Here is a 25990-nt window from a genome sequence, read left to right as displayed (position 1 = left end):
GCTGAGACTGAGCAATATCATGTTAAGGTTCCATGATGGAAATGGTTGTTTTATTAGTGGTCTGAGCCTTAGTGCCCCTTTCAGACATCTGGCTATATCCAGATGAGATGCCAATGGAAGCTTTACATTCTCGGGCCCTGAAACAAGACAGTCCCACCATTTTGACTATGAGTGACACCACTGCAAGACCTTTGTCAAGGCCAGATTGAAGGAAAGCTAACACCATTGAGACTGGAGCAGAGAACGGGTCCACCTTCTCTTTAATGCACCAGTGCTGAAATGTCTCCCATGCCATAGCATAAGCAGAGAAGGACATAGACTTTTTGGCTCTGAGGAGAGTAGCAATAACTACCTCTGATTATTCTTTATGCGTTACCACCATGCACTCAAGAGCTAATCCATAAGAGCAAAATGATCTGGATCTTCTATGTCCACTGGCCTCTGAGAAAGAAGATCTAGCTGTACATGCAGTCTAAGACCTGTGCCCCTCTGAAGATGCACTAGATCTGCATACTACGATCTGAATGATCAATCTGGGCCACGAGAATGACTTTTTTCAGATGGTTTGCAATTCTGTGGCGTATCTGCCCAATCATGGGCCACGGAGGAAACATGTACAAGAGCTCATTCTTTGGCCACAACTGGACCACAGCATTTAGACCTGTGCTTCTGGGCTCAGATCTTTGACTATAGAAGCAGTTTACCTTCTTGTTTCTTGCTGTCACCATCAGATTGAATGTTGTGAGATCCCAGCAAAGAACAATGGATTGGAAGGCTTTGGCGGACAACATCCATTCTCCCGGATCCAGTATCTGCCTGCTGAGGTAATTGGCCTGAACATTACATGTGCTGCTGAAAGACCTGAAGGTGAAATTCTACCCTCCAATAAGCGGGGCTCTAGACTCAGCTACACACTCTTGGTGTCTCCTTGGTGATTGATATACACCATCACTGCAGCATTGTCCAAGAAGACTCAGACCACCTGTCTCTCCAGACTCTTCTCCAGCTTCTGTAATGCCAATTGAATGGCTCAAAGCTCCAATCTGTTGATTGACCACTTGCTTTGGGAAGCCAACCAATGCCCCAGACAGGCTGGCATCCGTTGTCACAATTACCCACAAAGCTATTCTGAGAGGCATGCCTCTTGATAATGCCTGTAGGCGGAGCCACCAGCTCATACTGGCACAGGACTCCAGAGTCCATGGCAGAGTCATCTACAGGGAGTCCGACTGTGGCGATCATCATGATAGCAGTGCTTTCTGGAGAGGACGCATGTGAGCCTTTGCCCATAGGACCACATTTATTGTAGCTGCAATGGAACCTAGCACTTGGAGGTAGTGCCACGCAGACGGAGCTGGTTTGGCCAACATGTTCGATATTTGGGTACAAAGCTTCTGTCTGCGTGCCTCTGGAAGATAAACATGTCCTTCTGTCGTGATGAAGAAGATTTCCAGGTATTCCAGGGATTGGGATGGGACCAGTTGGTCCCTTTGGAAATTCACTATCCAACCCAAGCTCTGCAGTACCTGGACCACCTGAGCTACTGCTTGGTCTCCTTCTGAGAATGACGGAGCCTTGATCAGCCAGTTGTCCAGATATGGATGCACTTGTAATCCTATCCTGTGGAGATGCGCAGCTACCACCACCATTGCCTTGGTAAATGTATGAGGCACTGTCTCCAAGCCAAAGGGAAGCGCTGAGAACTGATAATGATTCTCCATAAGAACATAAGAAGCGTCATCTCCGGATCAGACCTTCGGTCCATCAAGTCCGGCGATCCGCACACGCGGAGGCCCTGCCAGGTATACACCTGGTTTATTTTATAGCCAACCATACTTTATATGCCTCTCTCAAGGAGATATGCATCTAGTTTGCTTTTGAAGCCTAGGACTGTCGATTCTGCAATAATCTCCCCTGGGAGAGTATTCCAGATGCCAACCACTCTCTGTGTGAAGCAGAACTTTCTGACATTAGTCCTGAACTTGTCCCCCCTTAGCTTCATTTCATGTCCTCTTGTCCGTGTCAAATTGGACAATGTAAATAATCTTCTCTGCTCTATTTTGTCGATTCCTTTCAGTATTTTGAAGGTCTCGATCATATCCCCACGCAGTCTCCTTTTCTCAAGGGAGAACAATCCCAGTGTTTTAAGTCGATCCTCATATACCAGTTTCTCCATACCCTTCACTAGTTTGGTTGCTCGTCTCTGCACCCTCTCCAGCAGTTTTATATCCTTCTTTAGGTAGGGAGACCAATGTTGGACGCAGTATTCCAAGTGGGGTCTGACCATTGCCCTATAAAGCGGCATTATAACTTTCTCCGATCTACTCGAGATTCCTTTCTTTATCATGCCCAACATTCTATTTGCCTTCTTTGCCGCTGCCGCGCATTGTGCTGACGGCTTCAGGGTCCTATCTATCAGTACACCCAGATCCCTTTCTTGTACACTTTTTCCCAGACTTGCACCTGACATTCTGTACTCGTATTCCTTATTCTTACTGCCTAAATGCATTACCTTGCATTTCTCCACGTTGAACTTCATCTGCCATTTCTCCGCCCATTTTTCTAACCGACACAAATCGCTCTGGAGTTCCTCACTATCCTCCTGCGATCTGATTGCCCGGCAGAGTTTTGTGTCATCTGCAAACTTGATGATCTCACTGGATGTTCCGTTTTCCAAGTCATTGATATAAATATTAAAAAGGATCGGTCCAAGTACTGAGCCCTGGGGTACACCACTAGTCACTATCTCCCAGTCGGAGAACTTCCCATTAATGCCCACTCTCTGCTTCCTGTTATCCAGCCATTTGCCTATCCATCTTTGTATATCTCCCTCTATGCCATGGCTTTGTAGTTTCCTGAGAAGTCTTTCGTGTGGAACTTTGTTGAACGCTTTCTGGAAGTCCAAGTATATTATGTCCACCGGCTTTCCACTATCAATTTGCTCGTTCACGGTCTCAAAGAATTGGAGTAAATTCGTCAAACACGATTTCCCTTTCCTGAATCCATGTTGACTGGGTTTCATCAAGTCGTGTGTGTCCAAGTGCTGAACTATGCTATCCTTGATCAGTGATTCAATCATCTTGCCTGGGACAGACGTAAGACTCACAGGTCTATAATTGCCCGGTTCTCCTCTCGATCCTTTTTTGAAAATTGGCGTGACGTTCGCTTTCTTCCAGTCGTCTGGTATCTGACCAGTTCTGATTGACAGGTTTGCAAGTTTTTGCAATAACTCTCCGATTTCAACCTTCAATTCCTTCAAGACTCTTGGGTGAATTTCATCCGGTCCAGGGGATTTGTCACTTTTAAGTTTGTCGATCTGGTAGCATGAAATATCACAAACTTCCTGTACTTCAGAAAGATGGGAATATGCAAGTAGGTTTCTGTCAAATCCAAGGAAGCCAGAAATTCCCCTGTCACCACTGCTGCGATGTCTGACCACACTGTTTCCATGTAAAAGTGTTGAACTTTCAGAGCCTCATTGACATGAATAAGATCTAGAATGGGTCTCCAATCTACTGAGCCTTTCTTGGGCACAATGAAGTATCTTCCCAAGCCCAAATCCTCAGGTGGCATGGGCTCTATGGCCTGAATATCTACCAGTCTCTGAACTGTAGCTGAGACCTTGCTTGCCTTCTTTGGGCGCCCTGCCAGTGAGTCCACAAATCAGTCTGCTAAGGGCTGGGTGAATTTGAGCTTGTAACCGCTCTGAATGATTTGTAGTACTCAACAGTTTGACAAGATCTGTGCCCAGGCATCCATATACTCTATCTTCAGAGGAATGGCTCTGGACCTGGCATCATTGTGCTTTCTTGGAGGCTGATAGAGGACAAGAATTAGAGGCTTGTTCCGCCTAGGTCTTGAAAATCTCTGTGTTGATCCATGGTAGGATTTCTGAGATGTGGCTCCTCTTGAGTACTGCTGAAAGCATCTGGTGCCACAAAAATTAGATTGCCCAGAGCATCTCGAGGTTCGGAGTCTGCTGTCAGGTCGACTTCAGTTGTCGATCTGCCATGCTGATCATAAGATCGTCCAAACCCTTTCCGAATAACATCTGTCCTTTGAATGGAAAACTGCAGAGTGTAGGCTTAGAGGTGGAATCTCCTTCCCATTGCCTGATCCAGAGAATTTTACAGGCTGGGAATGAATAAGCCGAGACTTTACTCATGACTCTGATGATAGAGAGCATTGACCACATCATCCACCCCTGTTAATAGGAGCCAGGGAAAAGGCTTGTTTTCCACCAGCAAAAGCCCACACCACCTTTAATGATCCTTCAGGAGCATCCTAGTGCTCAGTGACTAAAACATTCATCTCAAGATGCCAGGGAAAAGAAGAGGACTAGGCTCTACCTCTGCTCAGGATAGCATGGGGCAGCCAGGCCTGCTTTGAGTCCAGCTGTAATTCCCGCAGGGAATCGGTAATGAGCTCTAACAGAGCTGAGGGTCTGAACAGCCAGCACGTACCATGGGGTCATTCCCCTGGTCAAGGGCCACCACTGTATCTTTCATACTTGCTTCTGCCTGTGACCCTGTATCTACCAGCAGGGAGGGCTCACTCTGTGACAGCAAAGGGATACTGATAGACCCCTCATCCTCCAATTATCTGTCCAAAAAGTTCACTGGATCCTGGCCAGTCTGATACTGAGCCAGATGCATCCTGGAAGCCCAAGCCCCCTCAGGCGCCTCCTGGTGTGCTGCTAGAATTCCCCTGGGGATCCTGGACATCCAAATAAGCTCTCCACATGATATAAGTAAAGCTATTATTATTATTATTAACAAATTCAGGAGAAAATGCTCTGTTAGGCAGTGCAGAGTCCTCTTTAGATGACTCCATCTAGGGTCTCTTGGGCTCCGCGGCATCCATACTCCTACATGTAAGTAAGCCACTATTCTGGGGCTCTGGAAGAGATTTTCTCCTGGCAGACAGGCCCTCCAATGTCTTCTCAGCCCTAAAGGCTCAAGGGAAAGCTAAGCCCGAAGCTCCCACAACACCCCCTCCCCCATAACACACTGCACAGCATGTGGCACAAGGGTGTTATTTCAGTACAACACTTCTTCACTGTGGAGTTTGATGGGCATTTGTAACTCAATGTTTGCATCATACATTCATGGATTTCCTTTGGAGTAGGAATAGGAACTTCATGATGGCTCGGAGTTCCACATTTGAAAATTCCACTTTTTGCTGACATGGTTTAATCAGTGATCTGAAACAATGTCAAAACATAGCATTATAATTCTGCAAATTGGCATTTTGCAAAATAAAATAACACTCTTATCAGCTGCAGTGGCAAATTAATGCTCAGAATTTAGGAAGTTGGCTGGGCTTGAAGCTTTTCTGCATCCTCTCTTATTCATCTGTTCTTATGCTAGAAATGCCCAGGAACTCTATAGTGATTTTCTTGAACTCTTAGCTGGCATCTTATTTCTTTAGTACAGGGGTAGGTAATTCCGGTCCTCGAGAGCCGGAGCCAGGTCAGGTTTTCAGGATATTCACAATGAATATGTATGAGATGGATTTGCATGCACTGCCTCCTTGAGATGCAAATCTATCTTATGCATATTTATTGTGGATATCCTGAAAACCTGACCTGGCTCCGGCTCTCGAGGACCGAAATTGCCTACCCCTGCTTTAGTACCATATTCTCCAGCAAAACTGCAGAATCCAGTATCTGGGAGACTAAAGAAAATCTAACAATAATAAATATACCACTTAAACATTTAATATTACTTGTGCTATATCAAATTATTAAGTTTAATAAACCTAAAACCATAAAGAAGAGAAGATATTCCCAAACCTGTCCTGATGGAATTCCAGCCAGTCAGGATTTCAGGATATCTGCAATGAATATTCATGAGTTAGATTTATATATAATGAAGGCATTGTATGCAAATCTAGTTCAGGAATATTACTTACAGATATCCTGAAATCCTGACTGGCTGGGGTTCCCCTAGGACAGGTTTGGGAACCACTGTCTTAGGTGATCTTCAACCTTACACTCCTTTGATTAGCTTGCAAGTCTGTAGCATACCCCTTAAAGATTTTGATAATTGACCTAAATCTTCACCATCACACAAACCTCCTATAAAAATGGAAGCACATATTGATATTTTTTTGTGCTTGTGTGGCTGTGACTTACAGTTTTGGTTCTATAGGATTGGCTATGACTCTTCGCTGCTCCCACCAAAAAAGCTGATGCCCTAGGCAATTGTCTAGTCTTGTCTAATGGTTGGGCCAGCCCTGCTCAGAAAGGTTTCGGGGAGGAAGCTCTATAAGTTGAAAGGGAAGAGATACAGATTTAGAATAGGGTGAAGTAAGGGCGTGTACACTGCAGAATTGGGGTCTGGATGCAATACCTGTTGTACGTGAACGCACACTGCTTCCAAAACTACAAGGCGCAGGTGGTATATAGGAAATTAAATAAAGTATAATGTAGGGCAAAGGGTGTATATAGCAAACGAAGAATTCAGCAAAGAGAGCAGAAAAAAAGAGAGAACATCGAAAGGGTGCAGCTTGCAAACATAAAGGAAACACCTTCATTAAAAAAAAAGCACCCAACTACAAGGACAGAGCAGAAAACACGTGGAGAAGACACTGCAGGAAAAATGCACAGATCAGGCAGTGGAAAGTGTAAGAGACAGGATGCACAGGGCACGCAGGAAGCGTACTACGTCCTTCTACGCACCAGAATCAGATACAACGTTTACTACTACTGCACAGCCTTGCCTGCAACTTTTTACTCCACTCTCCGCTGATCTCGCCCACTCCTTAAGTTTGATGGTAACACGCGTCTTCACGTCACTCCCCTGAGTTGTGATTGGTCGCAGCCAGCTGCAGTCGTAGCCAATCCTCCTGTAGAACGGTGACATCAGCTAGCAACCAGTCCCGCACGCGCGCCCGGGCGCGTGGAGACCCGGTGAAGTTCGCCCCGCCTTCTAATCCCTGCTGCTTCATCCTCCGAAGATGACGTTTTATCGAAAAGGCTTTCCGATTGGTTTGTAGTGAAAGGAGGGCTGGACCGCTTTGCTGTTGCTGAGAGGAATCGGTGCGCGAAGAGCTAGGGGGCTCGAAGGGTACAAGCTGGCGGGGTAGACTGGTGAGTGCAATGGGGAAGTAGATGAGATTCCACCTGGGTTAAGTGGTCTTCAACATTAGATGTCTACCTAATTCATGGGATGTTAGTGTCAGCTTTGAAACTGGGAGAATTTCGTGAGTTTTTCCAAGGCGAAAGACAGGCTCTCTAGAAAGGGGCACGCCGGAAATTGTAGTTTTCAGGTATCCAAGAATACGAATTCATTATTGCAGTCAAGACCTGCGCTTGGACTACGATTCCCAGGAGTCCTCAAAGAATGGCAGGCGCTTGCGCGTTAAACCGCGGTAAACAACTTGTTTAGGCAGCACGTCCATTGGTCTTCTGCATTCCCGCCCTTTCGACCTTTCCTTTCGTGTTATTGGTTACTGTAAATGCTTTTCACGAGAAGGGGTGGAGTTTTTCTGAATAGCCACGCCAACCTTTGGCGTTCTCCTCTGTTACTAGTTACTGTAAGTGTCACTTAAGAGGCTGTGGCAGCTTGCGCCGCCCCGGCATGTAAAGCCGGGGCCGACATTGGTTACTGTAGCTGTCAGTGAGTTTTGATTGGCTAGAGCACTCCAGCTGTTCCAGCTTCATTCACCATTTTGTCTTGTGGAGTAAAAGAGGCCGGAGCCTGGGGTCTCCTGGCGGCGGCGGTGGGGCCTCGGGTTGCCTGGTGAGTACAGGCAGGGTTCGGTGGAACGCAAGGGAAGGGAAATTGCGGGTTGTTTTCGCTCCTGCTCTCCCTGAGGAAACTTCTCCAAAAACGAGTCTGTCTGTCCTGGCTCTGCGGTTGGCTCTTAGGGACGGGCGCTGTGCCCGGGGATTCTCCCTTGCCCCTCCCTCACCCCCCCGGCTCACGAGCGGCCTCTGGGGAGCACGCAAGAGACCATATCTATGTCTGTAATGGTTTTGTTTTGAGGGGAGGGACGGTGGTTCTAGTTTACGCTGCTGTTTCTTCTTTTATTCCTGCTTTTCCTACTGCTTTATCCCTGTTTCCGTTCCTCTTCTTGAGACTCTCTGCTACTCTTCTTGCTTCTGCTACTCTTCCTGTTTCTGCTTTTATTGCTTCTGGGGTTGAGTCTTTCTGTTGCTGGGTATTTTTTGATGCTGCTCTGTTGGTGTTGCCCTACTTGTAGTTATTCTTTCTGATACTGAGTGGAGGAGTAGCCTAATGGTTCATGGAGCGGCTTGAGAACTCGGGGAATTGGGTTCGATTTCTACTGTAGATCCTTGTGACTCCAAGCAAGTCATTTGACCCTCCATTGGCTCGGTATAAAATAAATACCTGCATATAATATATAAACCACAAAAAGGTGGTATAGCAAATACCATTCCCCTTTCCCTGATTTTCCTGCTGCTTCTGTTGTTCCTACCCTCCTGTCACTGGGTTCCTTTCTGGTGTTTCTACTTGTGTTCAGTTTCTTTCTTCCATAGTGTTAATCCTCTTCCTGATGCTGTCTATCCCACTTCTGTTCTTGCTGCTGTTAGTGTTTCTGCTCTTGGTGCTTGGTTCTGCTTCTGATGTTACTATATTTGCTATGTTTAGAGCTGACAAATTATTTCAGGATGTTTTGTAATTACAAGGCCTCATCCATATGAAAAAAGTGTGTGTGTGTAATATCACATAGTGGTAGGATAATACTGTGTGTGATTATTTAGGGGTACCAGTAATTTTTTTTCATGGTTTTCTAGCTTGCTTTCTGTTAACTATACTTCTGGACTTGTGTAACATAAGATCCTTTCTGTAAATGGATCTTGGTGCAGAATGTTGCCGTTAGCTGCTTGCCTGAGACTAACAGCCTGACTCTGCTGCAATTCATAAGCATGCTAGGACTTGTCCCATCCCATGGCCAGGGAAGGGTGTTCCTGCAGCTCTAACACACTCTTTCTGTTTATTGTATGAGATATGTCAGGAGCCAGACTAGTCGAGTAACCACTGCTGCCATGACACTGAGAGAACAATATGAGAGTTTGACACATGTTCCACTTCCCCCAAGCATTCAGGAGGAAAATGCCTCTTCAGAAAAGATCCTGCTGTTTCAAAAGTTGAGAATTTCTTGTATATGTTGAAGAGATTTAGCCTTGTGAATACTGATGATCATACACCCCCATAAACAGAAGCATCAGACACATGCCTCCTTCCTCCTGCGCACCTTCCTCCTACATCACTTCCCAGCTGCCAAAAGTCACTCTTGCAGTATCTTAACGCCTGCACACTCTGCTTTTCACAGTTAATTTATCTAGAATAATCAGTTTCAAATTGTGACCTTACACACAGCTCTAAATGCACCTCAGGGTTGGTGTTAAACATGCTGGGGCCTGGGGCAAAAGTTGGGGGGGGCGTCCTAGTATCTGGCAGCATGCTGTGTATCCTTCAACACTAGGCAGCTTGTTTGCTAATTCTGCTCTGCAGCTTTCTTTAACACCCTAATATTGAAACTTGCACATGCAATGCACTTTTGTCTGAAAGCACTTCTTGTGCTATTCCAATGCTGACCCCCTCACATCGCTCTGCTAATACACTGCAGTTCTGATCTGTAGCAACCTTCATCATTCCTGTTGTAGAGAGAAAGGGAAATAAACTAAACTCTGTACCCCTCAGAACTGACCTGTGGCACATTATCTCTTTGTACTATATGTGGAATTATAAGATCGTGATGAAAACTAGAACTAGATACAATAACATGTTTCAATTACATTAGCCAAAAAGATACCAATAGGAAAGTGCCATGTTAATATTGGGTAATCATACACAATCTTTAAACTTACATACATTACCAAAACTGGTGGTGCAGAGGGCTCCTTAATCATAAACCCAGTCTGAATTCTCATCTTTAGTGTATTTAAATGTTATGAAGAGTCTTAAAAGTTCTACAAAAGAGAAATTGCTTAAGATTCTTATTTTCTAAATAGGCTAGCAATTAAACTGTGTAATTCTGACTTTGCTATTATTACTTGGCTATTATTACTTGCAATGTCATTTTGACATAGCCATACTTTCAAGGGGGCTTTTTTACAGTTCTAGCATCTGTTTCCATCCTACAGGAAGATGCTGGCTTTATGTCTAGGTTGTTTAACTACAATATCTGAAAGCAGCTTTCTATTTGGTTATGGTTTATAGTGGTCTGATGCAGGGTTTATGCTGGCTGAAAATCCCCTTTTTTAATAGCGATGTTGCCAGCCAATTTTACAGCTGCATTTAATGGAAGAAAGTGATGTTGGGGTTATCACTGAGCTAAGTGGAATAGTTACTACCTCATAGTGACTGAGATTCTTTTCAGGGGAAACTTGCAGGCCTCCTCCCTCAAGTGTATTTTGTTCTCACTCACATGTGTTTGACAACAAAATCCTGTTTAGATGTTGACAATTAATAATGGCCCATCATTTGCAGGTCACAAAAAGCAGCAGACTTTCTTATACTAATAACATTGGTAAAGCTATCACATCAGTCCTAGGCTTAGCCTGCGGCCTTCTGGCTTACATCGTGATAACTCAGATAGCAGCTTGTTTTTCCTGCTGTAGAAAGCTTTCCTCCCCCACAGAAAATGCCTCTAGCCTGCAGAAATCCCCATCCCCCTGCAAGATATAGTTATTTAGTATATTCTTACACTTCACAGGAAGGAAACTACCCACACCAAAAGTGAGAGACTGAATTTTCTTACCAGCACCTTAGTGGTTAATCAAAAATGAATAGTGAGGGTACCCACAGGTCCCATTTCCTCACTGCACTCTGCCTCTGAAATTGCTCAGTGATTATTTAGTGCTTGTTTCTTCACAGGTGCTGTGATTAGTCGAAGCAAGGATGAAACCTGTTCGAAAGGCCACTGGTCCTTCTCATGCCAAAGTACCTCCATCCACACGAGCAAAAGCCCAAAAGCGAAAGACTGATGAGGTAGATGAAGAAGATGGGGTGATAATGGAGCAGCCTCCTTCCTATGTGGGTGCCCGGAAAATGCAAGTGAAGGTAGAAATGAACATGAATGAACTCTCAGGAGGCCAGAAGGGACCCCAGGGTAAAGAGTTAGAACCCCAGAGTCAAGCACCAAATTGTAAAGAATATAATGTCAGAGGAAAGGTGTCAGAGGGTGAAGGCCTTTTGGAGGGCAGTAGACAGAAGTCCCAATTGGGACCAGAGGGTGCAAGGGACCACCCCGTCAGCAAGGGAGAATGCGACTCTGCCAAATGGGAGTCTTCCCTGAGTCGGAAAACTGCAACATTTAAATCCAGAGCTCCCAAGAAAAAATATGTGGAAGATCATGCTGGGCAGGAGGGGCGTGAGGATTCCTGTAGCAGCGAGGCATCAGTGGGCAGTGGCAGTGCCTGCACCCTGCCAGAAACCAGCTCAGAACAAACTGCTGTTCCTATACTGGATGAGGCCTGTGTGTCTGCCCGCTGCTCCTCTACAGATACTGCCAGTGAACACTCCACAGACCCAGATGATGAAGCTGAAAAGAGGACTCTGGAACTGGAAGGGTGTACAGAACAGACTACCATGGAGTATGACATACGGCAGTTGAAGTCCCGGTGTGTCCTGGTACGACGAGATGGTGTCTTTCAGCCAGGTGTGGTGAAGCATGTCCGTCGCTGCCTTGACTTGGGCATCCAGTTCAATGGAGACCGGGCTGTCACCTACTATGACAATGTCCAGAGTGCTTCTGATGTGAGCGTGGTGCTAGACATGCCGCCTTCACCCAGTGCTGTAGTTGTTGGGACAGCTGTCTGTGCCTGTACCAATCAGGATGAGAAAATGTATCAGGAAGGTGTGGTGGTGGACGTCACTGAGAAGCCTGTGTCCTACAAGGTGCGCTTGAGTAAGGTGCCACCAGGACCAGTGAAAAAAGAGGAGTGCATCTGGGTGGCATGTACCAGCCTTCGCCTCCTTCGTGCCCCATGGAGCAGGGAAGTGGAGCAAATGGTAAAACTAGCAAGGAATGGAGGGGAGAAAAAGAAGCAATCGACTCCAGTTTTCCTGCTGGGTCCCCCCATGGAGACTGTCTCAACCACATCCATTTTGACAGAGAACCTTGGAAGACCAATCCTGGAGATCAAGCAACCAGAAGATGCAGAGGTCTCTAAAATCAGCTTCAGTGTTCCCCCAACAGAGGAGAAGCTGCCACCCACTCCCCAACACCAGATTCTCTCCCCACCAAAGTCTCCAGCTTTCACAGCCACTTTGGTAAGGCTCCCTGAGCAACCATCCCCCCTGCTAAGTCAGGATGCAGGTAGTCGCAGCAGCAGTGCCTCACTGGACAAGTGTAGCACACCAGGCTCACGTTCGCGCACACCACTAACAGCTGCACAGCAGAAGTACAAGAAGGGAGATGTGGTATGCACACCCAATGGCATCCGCAAGAAGTTCAATGGCAAGCAATGGCGGCGATTGTGCTCAAGGGATGGTTGCATGAAAGAGTCCCAGCGTCGTGGCTACTGTTCACGTCACCTTTCTATGCGCACAAAGGAGATGGAGAACCTGTCAGAAGGGCGGGGGGGTGCCCCACGGGAAGGTAGTACTGAGTTTGACTGGGATGAAACATCACGGGATAGCGAAGCCAGCAGCAGCCGCACAGACTCTCGGCCACGTCTTGTGGCTTCCACGGACCTATCCCGCTTTGATTTTGATGAATGTGAAGCGGCCAATATGCTGGTATCCTTAGGAAGTCCAAGGTCAGGGACACCCTCCTTCTCTCCGGTATCCAATCAGTCTCCCTTTTCCCCCACACCCTCTCCCTCACCTTCTCCACTCTTTGGTTTCCGGCCAGCCAACTTCAGTCCTATCAATGCCTCACCAGTAATTCACAGGACTGCAGTTCGCAGCCGGCATGTAAGTGCCAGCACCCCCAAAGGTGGTGTGCTGACACCAGAAATGGTGCATCATCCCCACCACCGGGAGCGTCACTCCTCTGGTATTTTGCCTACCTTCCACACCAGCCTAACTTTCACTGTGCCCATGAGCCCCAGCAAAAGGAAGACAGATTTCCACCCCAGCAGCATCAGCTCCAGCGCTGACTTCCAGAAGAGTGACAGCATGGACTCTGGGGTGGAGTCCATCTCCCATACTCCAACACCCTCCACACCTGCAGGTGGTTTTCGGGCTGTCTCTCCTGCTGCGCTGTTCTCCCGCTCCCAGGAACCGTCACCCTCACTGCTTCTGTCTCCTCCTGCTGGCATCACCTCTGACCCCAGTCCTTCCATCCGGAGGGTACCAGCAGTGCAGCGGGACTCGCCTGTCATTGTGCGGAACCCAGATGTGCCCTTACCTTCCAAGTTCCTGGAAAAGCCCTTGGATGTTGGTGGTAGAGGTAATAGCCCACGTGTGGTTAAAGTTGGCACCAAGGAACACTCTTCCAAGACACAGCTCCAGATCCCTGTCCCCATTAATGCCACACAGATCCAGAGCACGTCCTGCCCTCTTTCTTCTAGCCAGCCCAGCCCTGCTCTGCTGGGGCCACCTGCAGCGTCCAGTGCATCTGGATCCTCTGACCATATCTCTTCAGGGTTCAGTGTGTCCTCACCTTTCCAGCCTGTGGCTTTCCACCCTTCACCTGCAGCTCTTCTGCCTGTCATTGTGCCCAGTGACTACTCCAGCCATCCGGTGCCCAAGAAGGAAATTATCATGGGGAGACCTGGTACAGGTAAGGGGGGCTACTGCCTACTCTGCATCCCTATGTAATTGGTTTTAATGTCTGATAGTCAAATGCTTGCATATTGAGGGGTGTGGGTGCCCATCTTATTCAGGTCAACCTGAAGAGGCTGATCTAATCATGATTTTACTTTTCTTCATATAGGGATATACAGTCTTGCTTTTAAGGAAGCTATCTTCATACCTGGAGTGGAGTAAAAATTAGAATCGGATCAACCTGTGAGGTTAAACCCCCCCCCCAAAAAAAAACAGCTAGCTTGAAATGAGTTGATAAACTTAGCTATGGAGTTTTTCAAGAAATGTGGTGTACTTAACCACTGGACCTGTTTAATCAGTCATGTAAACAGATCCCTCTTTAAGTAGATGATAGTCCTATAATTGACCACACTCATTCTTGGGTATATCTTCCATCCTCATGAGGCTTCTTTTTGTATATGTTACAGTACTTTATTGAAAGTGTACACTGAACTGGTAGGCCACAGAACTCTGCTGCACAGAGGCACCAATTGTCTCATTGTATTAATTATTACCATTATCCTGGAATGTCGGGGCACTCCTGGGAAAGAAGATGTAAGGCTTAGGAAATTTGTAACCTAGAGTGTGTGAAACTGGCAGAAGTAGACAAAGGCATACACACTTCCTGAGGAGCACATGTTCCATATGTGAGATCTGGCTAATATCATCTTACAGTTCTAGGTTTCTCTTTCTCTCTCTCTCTCTTTCTCTCTCTCTCTCTTTCTCTTTTTCTCTTTCAAAGAATCATTTTTGAACTATTGAGTTCAAATATAAAGGAGAACCATTTAATAAATGAAATAAGGAGAGTTGTGTGATCTTAACATCTGTCTCTTCCCAGCTCTGTGTGAGTCTGTTCTTTCTTTTTATTCTTTTTGATGTTGCACATAATTGAGGGGCTCTGTGCATGTAGGGACGATGGATTGTGACACCTATTGACACTTCCTCAGCGTCATGGCTGGAGTGCTGTCTCTCAGCAACCAGTAACCAGAGCAACAGCCTCCCCTTCTCACTCCTGGAAAGGTGCTGCTTCCGGCAGCACCTCTATTTATATCACAGGTTACATGGGAAGAAGAGTGTGGTACTAACACTCGGGAGAAAGAGGCGATCAATGGATTCTAGCAGCGAGCCTAGCATGGACCACAGCTCACTGACGCACATGCTCCCATTCAGCCTTCCGTCGCTCCGGGTTACTGGAATTATTTCATTAACCAGTTACGTAGGTGAAGAATACCATTTTTATTTTTGTGAGGTGGGGTCAGAGGCCAGAACAAACTAAGAGAAACCAGGGCACCTATTGCTGGGGCTGTCTCAGATCAGTTCAGTGAATGAGAAGCTGGGCAGAGTTTGGGGAAGATAGGTACTCGTAACTGAAGAGGTAGCTCTTGATCTTGTGACTGAATGTTAGTTTTCAGCAGGGAACTATCAGGCTTGGCTGTGGCCCTTACTTCTAATCTGGCTTTCGTCTGGGAATTGTCAGGCAGCATTAATCTAGGATCCATCTTTCTAAACCTGCTTCTTGCTGCCAGTATCAGACTCTTAACATGTGTGACTGCAAAGTTTCACTTTTCTCATGAGGCCTTCTTGAAGAGCAGCTTCTTGAATATCTGACCCTGGGGACACCTTTTTTATTGGCACTATCTTGCCACAGAATAGAGGTTCTAGATGTCTGTTATCAAGTGTCATGCTATCAGTATTACGATTCACGCTTCTAAGGAAAGACCTGTCACGAGGAAGACATTGTCTCTCACTGACGATAAAGAGCTGGCCTAAGAGAAAGCATCCAACTTTGCTAGATTGCTAATGTCTTCTTGGTCAATGTTTATTCCTTCCGAAGCCTCCAGGTCCCAGCTTGATGGAACAGGAATGTTGGTTAGAGAGTCTGCAAATCTATTTCCACAGCTATACTTTGCTAACCTGTTCTGGGTACCTGAGATGCAAAGGTATAGTTTTTTGTTTACTTAGGGGTGGGGATGGGGATAGGAACCAATTCAGCATTAGCACTTGCAACATTTGAGAGGAGACTGCCCACCCCAAAATATGCCTGTGCTGAAAAGGTGCCTCTAAGTAGTATGATTAACACAAAGCTGAGCCTTATCTCTTTCTTTCTTTTCTAGTCCAGTTGTTTCCTTCTGGTTTTCAGAATTTCATTTGTTCCTTCTGGGATCACAATCCAAATTTGTGCCTGGGGCAATAGATGGTTAAATTATTTGTCCAGGGTCACAAGGAGCCATAGTGGGAATTAAACCCGGTGCATAAATGCCTGGGGTTCCCCCCAGTTTTAATTCCCTTCTGTTGCTGTAGCAGTCTTCTGGCTGAGCAGCATAAACTATAGTGCTCAGTGGAAACTGGAATAGATGCACTTTTTACCAGGCAGGACGGGCTGAATTCTTTCCAGTGGTTGCCAGTTTGTCTTTTCACCACCTCTCTGATCTTACTCTGGGTTTGCTGGTTGGAGGTCTCATGGCTCCCCTTAGTGGTCATTTCATAGAACAGCAGGCAGAGACAAATGAGTCAATGACTAGCAGAAAGGATGCACCTCAAAAGAGTGCAGGTTATTCTTGATTTTTGCAGGGAGTCACTCTTACTTGTTGTATTGCTGCTATGCAACTTCAGGAAACCAGTACGGAAGCCACAACTGCAAACTAGGCTTGTCATAGTACAATTGTCAGTGGTAGAAGTTTAGTCTCATGTACTACATCTAGAGTCAGGGGTATGTTGGGGCACGTTGTAAGATGGTTTGATTCCTAAGCTGGGCTGATGCAGAAAGCTACTGTAAGCTTGACTGCACGGGTTTACCTTGGCATGCATTGTATTCAAATGACTACATGTGAGGCCATTATAATATGCTGCTCTAATGGACAAAAGAAAAACATTGCCTCTGATAAGCAGTTAGATTGTAAACTTTTTTTGCCAGGTCCAGAGCAGGCGTAGCCTGACCTGACCTCCATGCTAGTTAGCTTTCTACACTAGCTGTCTACCAGATCCGACTGACTCTACATATCAAGGTAACCCCCCCAAAAAAAAAAAAACAAACAACAAAAAAACAATTTCCTTGATATCCAGGGCACCTATCTGACTCCTCCCCTTTATATGACATCTTGGCACCACCCAATGCATTGTGCAGCCATTTTGAAGATGACAATACTTGGAGCAAACATGAGTGGGCATCATTCCTGCCTTATTTAGAGGTTCAGGGTCCAGGGAATTTTTTATTTTTTTTGCTGGGGGAAAGAGGAGCTTTCTGCCTCAGCTGTGGATGCTGTGGAGACAGCTTTCACACCTCCTCTTATCCAGCACTGGTACTTAATGGTTAGACTTGGGTTGCTTTCATATTGGGTTTTGGAGTGAGCTGTGATAAGTGGACCTTGGCTAAGAACTTTCAATGCACTGGCTGAGCAAGTAAAGCTGGGTGGAAGGGGAAAATGGGTTAAAAGCAGGAGAAATTTCCCAGGCAATTTTGAATAAATGCCAGTTCTGATTTGAGATGGTCACCGTATCTCAAAAAAAGATATAGCGGAATTAGAAAAGGTACAGAGAAAGGTAATAAAAGGGATGGACTACTTCCCTGTGAGGAAAGGCTAAAGAGGTTAGGGCTCTTCAGCTTGAAGAAGAGATGTCTTTGGGGAGATATGATAGAGGTCTATAAAATACTGAGTGGAATGGAAAGGGTAGATGTGAATCGCTTGTTTACTGTTTCCAAAAAATACTAGGACTAAAGGGAATAAAATAAAGCTACTAAGTAATAGATTTAAAGCAAACCGGAGAAAATATTTCTTTACTCAATGTGTAATTAAACTCTGGAATTTGTTGCTGGAGAATGTGGTGAAATCAGTATAGCAAGGTTTAAAAAAGGTGTGAATAATTTCCTTAAAGAGAAGTCCTTAGGCCGTTATTAAGATGGTTTTGGGGAAATCCACTACTTATTCCTAGGATAAGCAGCATAAAATCTGTTTTACTCCTTGAGATCTTGCCTGGTACCTGTGACTTGGGTTGGCCACTGTTGGAAACAGGATACTGGGCTTGATGGACCTTTGGTCTGTCCCAGTATAGCAGTTCTTATGTTCTTAAGAAACTGCCAAGCCAAGACATACATTCAGAAAAAAATGTTAGCAAGACTTACAAATTGTACACCTCACAGATGTAAAACTGAGTTCAATTGATCAGGAGTGGAAGATTACAATTGAAGAATAGTGTACAGAAGGGGTGCCCACACTTTATGGGCTTGTGAGCTACTTTTATAATGACTAAGTCAAAATGATCTACTAACAATAAAATAAAAAAAAAACACAAAGCATACTGAAAGGCAGAGAAAATGTTAATTATTCATATTCTGGGTTTTTTCAAAGAGGTCACGGAAGATGACTCTATGCAATGTCACCTCAGTAACAAAATACAAAAATAGACAAATACACCCCCTCCCTTTTTACTAAACCACAATAGTAGGTTTTAGCACAGGGAGTTACGCTGAATGCCTCGTGCTGCTCTCAATGCTCATAGGCTCCCTGCGCTAAAAAACGCTATTGCGGTTTAGTAAAAGGGAGCCATAGTGCAAAATATAGACAGCAGATATAAATTCTCAAAACCGACACATTTTGATCACTAAATTGAAAATAAAATCATTTTTCCTACCTTTGCTGTTTGGTAATTTCATGAGTCTCTGGTTGCACTTTCTTCTTCTGACTGTGCATCCAATCTTTCTTCCTTTCTTTCAGCCTCCTGTATGTTTCCTCTCCTCCAGACCTCATTCTCTCCCCCAACTTTTTATTTCTGTCTCCCTGTTTCCCCTTCTTTATGTCTCCCTGTCTGCCCCCTTTCTTTCTTTCTCCGTGCCCTCCCCCAAGCCACTCGGTATGCTGCCACTGCCATCGGGGAACAGCCCCCAAGCCACCGCCGTCCCAAGCTTTCCCTGCAGAAGCGTCGCGCTGACCAGCATTCCGCTCCCTGACGTCAATTCTGACGTAGGAGAGGAAGTTCCGGGCCAACAAGGCATTTCTCCTCATTCCATCCAGCCTGAGCCCCATCTCTCCTTGATCCAGCATTTCCCTTCTGTGTCTGTCAGAATTACCATTCCACCTATTTTCCAGCATCACCCTTCTTTGTGTCCATCTCACCTATATCCCTATCTCACCACTTTTTCAGAATCTTCATTTGTCTCTGTCCTTGTCTTTACCCCATGTTCACCATTTGCCCTTTTAATGTCTTTATCTCCCCCCCCCACACACACTTTTTCAGCATTACTTCTATGTCTCTATTTCACCTCCTCTTCATGTCCCCTCTGTATCTCTATCCTTATTCAGTAGGTCCTGTTTACTCTTTCTCTTCTTTGTGTCACTATCTCCATTTTCAGCTCTCCCCCCTTTTCCTTTGTTAATGCACCCTGTAGCCAGAATCTTTCCACCCTCCCTCCACTCCGGCCCAGCCCAGTATGAAATATTTCCTTTTGTTTCCCTCCCCTCTCTCTTTCTCTCTCTCTCTCTTCTGCTCCCTCACCCACGAGTCTTGCATCTGGCCCTCTCCCTTCTACCTGCACCTGGCAAAACCCCCCTGCTCCGCGGCTCTCTTAAGCAACTCGTCAGCAGCAGTGATCAAGACAAGCTGCCGACATCGAGGCCTTCCCTCTACGAGTCCCGCCTTTGTGGAAAAAGGAAGTTGAAACAAGAGGGACTCGCAGAGGGTAGGCCCCGACGTCAGAAGCTTGTGTCGATCGCTGCTGCTGAGTTGCCAAAGAGAGTCGCGGAGCAGGGGGTGTGGCCGGAAGCAGGTAGAAGGGAGAGGGCTGCTGGAAGAGGTAGAAGTTCCGTATGACACTGACCTGGGTCAGGATGATTTCTTTTTCAGGCTGTTGCTGCTGCCGCCGCCACACCACCACGCCCCCCCTCCCGAAATGACAAAAACAGCCTAATGCCCGGCGTCGGCGTCTTTGACGTCGGGGAGAGGAAGGCTGATAGGCCCGGTAGATCGGGACGGCAACACGAGTCTATCACAGAGCCTGGGATGGGCTCTGTGATCGACTCACGTTGCCTTCCTGAGCTACCGGTCGATCGCGATCGACGCGTTGGGCACCCCTGGTGTACAGATTACCAGTATATCCTGCAGGTCACTGTTACAGACCATTAAAAACACAAAAGAGAAGAATAATGAGTGAAGAGCATATTGTACATTTAAGTTTCACTGCTATAGCCCATACTAAATGAGTCCCAAAATCTCTCCTAACACCAGAAACAAGAGTGAGACTTCCACTTTTATTATTCATCAGTGTTTCTGCACAGACAGCTCTCCAAGAGCAATGGAATATCTTTATAAGGATTTTTTTTTACTTGCTCCACTCTTGAGTACACTAAGTGATCTACTGCCATGCAAAAAAGTTCTACATAAATAGGATAAAATTAAGAGATGGATAGAGGTACTGTACAATAGTTTCCATGCATCAGTGGTGTTAAAAACATGAGTCACCTGGCTTCATACTATGTGTTAATAGTGAAACAGTCAGAGCAACTAATAAAGCAGAGTCACAGACTGAAACGCTGAGTGAGGAGATAGTCTGAGAGTCCAGAGGTCAAGGTATGAGAGTTTGACTTAACCTACTGGAACATCCAAGAGAGATATTTGGAAGTTTAGTGAGACAGACCCAAAGAATGAGAAGGTGGCAAGGATTTCTGGCTAAGATGGGTAGGCTTGACTAAAAAAGATCTTTACCTTGTGACAAATCTCAGTAAAGTAGAGCTTAGTCTGGGAGAGTAGTCCAGTGCTTGGGATAAGAGGGAAATAAATAGCTGCAGATCTACTCCAGTGGCTTCCAAACCTGTTTTGAGTGACCCCCCCCCCCACACCAGCCAGTAAGGCTTTTAGGATATCCAAAGTGAATTTGTATGAGAGATCTGCATAAAAGGCAATGCAGAGGACTGCAAGCTAGTGTAGGCTGAGGAGGACCAAAACTCCTGTGGTCTGCTATAGCTACAATGAAATGACATCACTGCTGCAGTATTTATCACCAGCTGTGGATGTGTTATCAGTTTTGTGGAACAGCTATAAACTATTGTAATTTAGGCAGGATGGGACAAATGAATGTAAGGTTTTTTTGTTTGTTTGTTTTTTTTAAAACCTACTGTATATACTGGAATATAAACTGGGATTTTGGGGCCCAAAAATGGGGGTCCCAGTTTATATTCAGGCCAGCATCCAGTGCACACCCACCCCCCTCCCAAACTTAATGCAGGCCTCTGCTGGGACACCAAGCTCTCCGTCCTGTCCCCCTTCCTGCCCTGTCCATCGTACCTCCTCTGCCACTGGAATCCCCGGTGGTCCAGAGATGTAGTGGGCAGGAGCAAGCTTTCCGCACTCCTGCCCCGCTGCTAACCCGGTCGGTCACTGCCTTGAGTTCCGGTTTCAGTCGCTGAGCAGTACCGAGTGGGAGCACGCTTTGGCGCTGCTGGTCAGGAGCCATTCAAGAAGCTGCTCAGCGCTGAGCAGCAGTGCCAAAGCACACTCCCGCTGGGTACTGCTCAGCCGCTGAAGCCGGAATTTGCGCAGTGACCAACCGGGTTAGCAGCGGGGCAGGAGCGTGGAAAGCTTGCTCCTGCCTACTACACCTCTGGACTACCAGGGATTCCAGTGGCAGAGGCGGTACGATGGACAGGCCAGGGAGGGGGGACAGGGTGGAAAGCCTGGAAGGGAAGGGGGCCGTGTACAGTGCCTGGCAGGGAAGGGGCTGGCTGCAGAGCCTTACAGAGGAGGGAGGGAAGGGGGCTGTGTGCAATACCTAGCATGGAGGGGGCTGGGTGCAGAGCCTGACAGAGGAGGGAGGGAAGGAAAGGAGGCTGGGTGCAGAGCCTGACAAGGGTGGGAGGTAAGGGGGCTGGGTGTAGTGCCTGGCAGGGAGGGGGCTGGGAGCAGAGCCTGACAGGGGAGGGAGAGGGCACTGGGTGCAGATCCTAGCAGGGCAGAGCACTTGAATATTAAGCCGCCCGACTTATATTCGAGTCAACCATTTTTCCTCCCTTTGGGGGGGAAATTGAGGCATCGACTTATATTCGGATCAACTTATATTAGAGTATATACGGTATTTGTGGATATTTGCTATAACTGCTGAAAGTGGAAAAAGATGTTTTCTGTAGCTGAGGTGATATGATTTTGAGATTAGAACCTAGGAAGATGCTGATGCTTTCGATTCAGGGCAGGGTTCTCAACTCAGTTCTCGGAACATACCAAGCCAGACAGATTGTAAAGATATTTACAATAAATATGCATGAGATAGATACTTCCATTGTATGCAGATCTGTCTGAATCATTTTCATTGTGGATATCCTGAAAACCTGACTAGCTGAGGTGTGGCCCGAGGACTGAGGCCTAGATGCACTAAACAGGATCAGTAAGACTGCATGGGTCTGCTCCAATCCAATTTTTGGCCGATTATAAAAGAGCTTTTGATGCACAAAAATTTTTGCATGCAAATGATTCATGCATAGGTTTGTTGTAATTCCCGTCTCTCCCATCCAATTGATCACACTGAGAGCGACTCTCACAAATGCACAGAACCAGCAGGGGAAGCCTGAACACCTGAGAGGCAAGGGAAGCCTCCTGCCACTCATCTATTCAGGGCAGGAAACCTTTTTTTTTTTTAAAGGCACAGATGCTGTGTGTATGTGTTACACACGCACAATATCTGCTCCATTAAAAAAAAAAAGCCCCCACTTCCCCCCCTTTGTTGCACCAGCTCCGTCAGGGCCTTTCCTCTGACGCGTTGGAAGTGATGTCTCAGAAGAAAGGCACTTCCAGGGCTGACTGTGAGCAGCCTGTACCTCCTGCTGACCACTGCTTTTTGGGTAAGGAAATCGGGGAGGGAGCGAGGGAGTTCACAGCTCAGGACCGCTGTCTGCCTCTGCCACTTTGGGGCTTGAAGGAGAAGGGCTTTGCAGCTCTGGAACACATTGCCAGAGGTTATGGTAAGACCAGATAGCATAGCTGGTTTTAAGAAAGGTTTGGACAATTTCCTGGAGGAAAGATCCATAATCTGTTATTGAGAAAAACATGGGGGAAGCCACTGCTTGCCCTGGATCGGTAACATGGAATATTGCTACTCCTTGGGTTTTGGGCAGGTACTAAGGACTTGGATTGGTCACTGTGAGAACGGGATACTGGGCTTGATGGACCATTGGTCTGACCCAGTAAGAACTATATAGCTTTCCACTTCTTTCATTATGTAAGATTGTATTGATGACTTGATTGTCCAGCGCTTCTTGTTGTAAACCGCCTCGAACTTCCATGGCTTTGGCGGTATATAAGAATAAAATTATTATTATTATATTCTTAGGGCCGCTGCCGTGCTGGTGCTTCGGGGTGGGGGGTGAATTGAGAGTATGTTAGACAAGGTTTCTAACACACACTCTCAATTAACCAGAAAAACAGTTATCCGGTATCCACCAATCCCAGTGGGTGTCAGATAACTGAGATTCTACTGTACATGTATTTCTGTCAGATCTCTGGTGTGACCATCAGCATACACTAGGCAAGCAGGGGTGAGCAACCATGGTCCTTGAGGTCCATAACCCAGTCAGGATTTCAAATTTCCACCACAAATATGCTTCAGATTAATTTACGTGTACTGTTCCATTGTATGCAAATAAATATAATGCATATTCATTGTAACATCCTGAAACCCTGATGGGATATGGCCCTTAAAGATGATGGTTGCCCACCCCTGGATCAGGGATTTAGTCCAGTATTTTTTGAACACACCAAGCCAGTCCGGTTTTCAGGAAATCCACAATTAATATGCATGAGATAAATTTGCATGTGGTGCTTCCATCTCAAATATTTATTGTATGTATCCTGAATACCTGACTGGCTAGGTGTGTCCTGAGAACCTCTAGCATAGACAAACATTGAAGTTCAAACATCTAGTAACTAATGGCCTAAATTAATGTTCAGCTGTGTTCATGAAATGACTAATTTGTGAGGTATACAGCAGGTCAGGGACTTGACAAGCAGGGGGATTCAACCATAACTATCTGCTGCATTCTTCCTCTTATAAAATGTATGTGGTCTTTTCTAGCCATGTCTTTGACACAAATACCAAAATATTGTAGGTGGTGATAAAGTGGTTGAAATTTTTTTGATTAGAGGAAAGGGCTTTTTATGAATTGGCAGCCCTGAGGAGGACATCTAGGAAAGCCATTTCTTTGTTCTGGCCCTTTTTGAAGTGTGACTGTGAAGTGTGTTGATATAGAATTCCAAAGCTATTCTGGCTCTCATTCAAAGTCTGAGCTCTGCTTTCAAATAGAGGAAGCCCTGCAAAGCCTTGTGAATTCAGGTAGTATGTATCGCACTGATTGAGGTAGGAGTACCAGTGCACTTGATCAGGTTAATCAGATCGCTCTACTGTGATCAAGAAGCTACAGTGCGAACTAGGTATGGAGATACAGAATAGTTCATGATCAAAAGGGTACAAGAGCGACCAAGATGATAAAGGGGATGGAACTCCTCTCATATGAGGAAAGACTAAAAAAGTTAGGGCTCTTCAGCTTGGAAAATCCTGAGTGGAGTAGAATGGGTACAAGTGGATCGATTTTTCACTACATCAAAAATTACAAAGACTAGGGAGTACACTCAATGAAGTTACAGGGAAATACTTTTAAAACCAATAGGAGGAAATTTTTTTCACTCAGAGAATAGTTAAGCTCTGGAACGCGTTGCTAGAGGTTGTGATAAGAGTGGATAACGTAGCTGGTTTTAAGAAAGGTTTGGACAATTTCCTGGAGAAAAAGTCCATAGTCTGTTTATTGAGAAAGACATGGGGGAAGCCACTGCTTGCCCTGGATATTGCTACTCCTTGGGTTTTTGCCAGGTACTAGTGACCTGGAATGGCCACCGTGAGAACAGGATACTGGGCTTGATGGCCCATTGGTCTGACCCAGTAAGACTATTCTTATGTTCTTAAGACAAGGATGCATCCTCTATCCTTTTCTTTTCAACCTCTTTGCAGAAGTAATCATGAGGATGCTGGACATAGACGATTCAAGTGTTGGGGTGAAAATAGCTAGAAGAACCATCAGCACTCTGAGATATGCAGATGATACTACCCTGCTGGCAGAGAGTGAGAAGGACCTCAAGAAGTTGATCTTGAAGCTGAAAGAAGAAAGTGAGAAGATGGGTCTTTATCTGAATATCAAGAAGACCAAAATCATGACTACTGCCAACAAAAAAAGTCCACATAATGATCAATAATGAAGAAATAGAAGTGGTTGACAGCTTTATTTTCCATGGGTCCCTCATTGCTCACAGTGGTGGTTTGACATTAGAGATCAAGTGTCGATTAGCACTGGGGCGTGCAGTCATGGTGAGCATGGACCAAATATGGAAGTGCATGGACCATCTCGGTCACCATGAAACAAAGACTGATCATTGCTATTGTGTTTCCAATTGCGACTATGACTGCGAGACATAGTCTCATGAAAGCATATAGAAGAAAAATCAACGCCTTTTGAGTTGTGGTACTGAAGAAGACTTCTACAAATCCCATGGACAGCTAGGATCACCAACAAAGATGTTCTTGATCCAGAGTTGTCCCTGGAAAGCAAGATTACCAGACAGAAACTGACCTATTTGGGAAATGTGATGAGGGCAAATTCACTAGAAAAGGAGGTGCTACTTGGAATGGTTGGTGGTAAAAGAAAGCAGGGGAGATGAAAGGCCTGTTGGCTGGATACCATCAAGAATGACACAGGAATGAACATCAAGCAATTCAATGAAGCCATGGAAAACAGGGAAGCATGGTGAGGCTGGCCTACAGAGAATCCAAGGGTCGGACATGAATGAATGGATAGTAGTAGTAGTATGTTTAAATATTTTTATTAAGTTTCAGTGCACAGGCAAACAACTGTAGCAAAACAAAGTAATACACTTACAAATTTCACACAGGTAATATCAGAACTCTACCCCCCATCCCCTCAAACAGAAACAAAAGAGATCCCGAGGACAGGAAACAAAAGACTACTCATATTATAAGTTCAATAGTTGACTTCTTGCAATAGGCATAAGATTCTGCCATAAGCGCTCCCAAATCAAATAGAATCTGCGACCAGGGCCAGTGTCCAGGTCTGAAAAGTGCCGGCGCTCCATAGAAGCATGTAGGATCATCAGTGATCTCCAGTGACTGAAAGTTGGGGGTTCGCTGGCCAGCCACTGAGACAAAATTGCCTTCTTGCCAAGTAACAGCACTCGAGCCACAAAAGCTGAAAATCCTTTGAGTTTGGGAGAAGTAATAG

At 45.8% G+C, this 25990-nt stretch overlaps 1 protein-coding gene across 4 annotated transcripts in view; it reads left to right on the top strand.

Moving 5' to 3' along the window:
• The first annotated feature begins 7016 nt into the window (after positions 1-7016).
• The window catches only part of CIC (capicua transcriptional repressor), a 245949-nt gene continuing 226975 nt past the window's right edge, over positions 7017-25990 (top strand). For 3 of the 4 annotated variants that reach the window (XM_033963466.1, XM_033963465.1, XM_033963463.1), the window contains exons 1-2: positions 7017-7093; positions 10851-13704. In XM_033963466.1, the coding sequence (XP_033819357.1) occupies positions 10875-13704 (2830 nt within the window). In that variant the 5' untranslated portion in view covers positions 7017-7093; positions 10851-10874. Of the gene's footprint in view, positions 7094-7560; positions 7746-10850; positions 13705-25990 lie in introns of those variants that run through there. The other variant, XM_033963464.1, reaches the window with a different exon arrangement.

Source organism: Geotrypetes seraphini, chromosome 11 (assembly GCF_902459505.1).
Source record: "Geotrypetes seraphini chromosome 11, aGeoSer1.1, whole genome shotgun sequence".
Taxonomy (NCBI): domain Eukaryota; kingdom Metazoa; phylum Chordata; class Amphibia; order Gymnophiona; family Dermophiidae; genus Geotrypetes; species Geotrypetes seraphini.
Note: the sequence above shows the minus strand (reverse complement) of the source record. Positions and strands in the feature narration are given on the sequence as shown.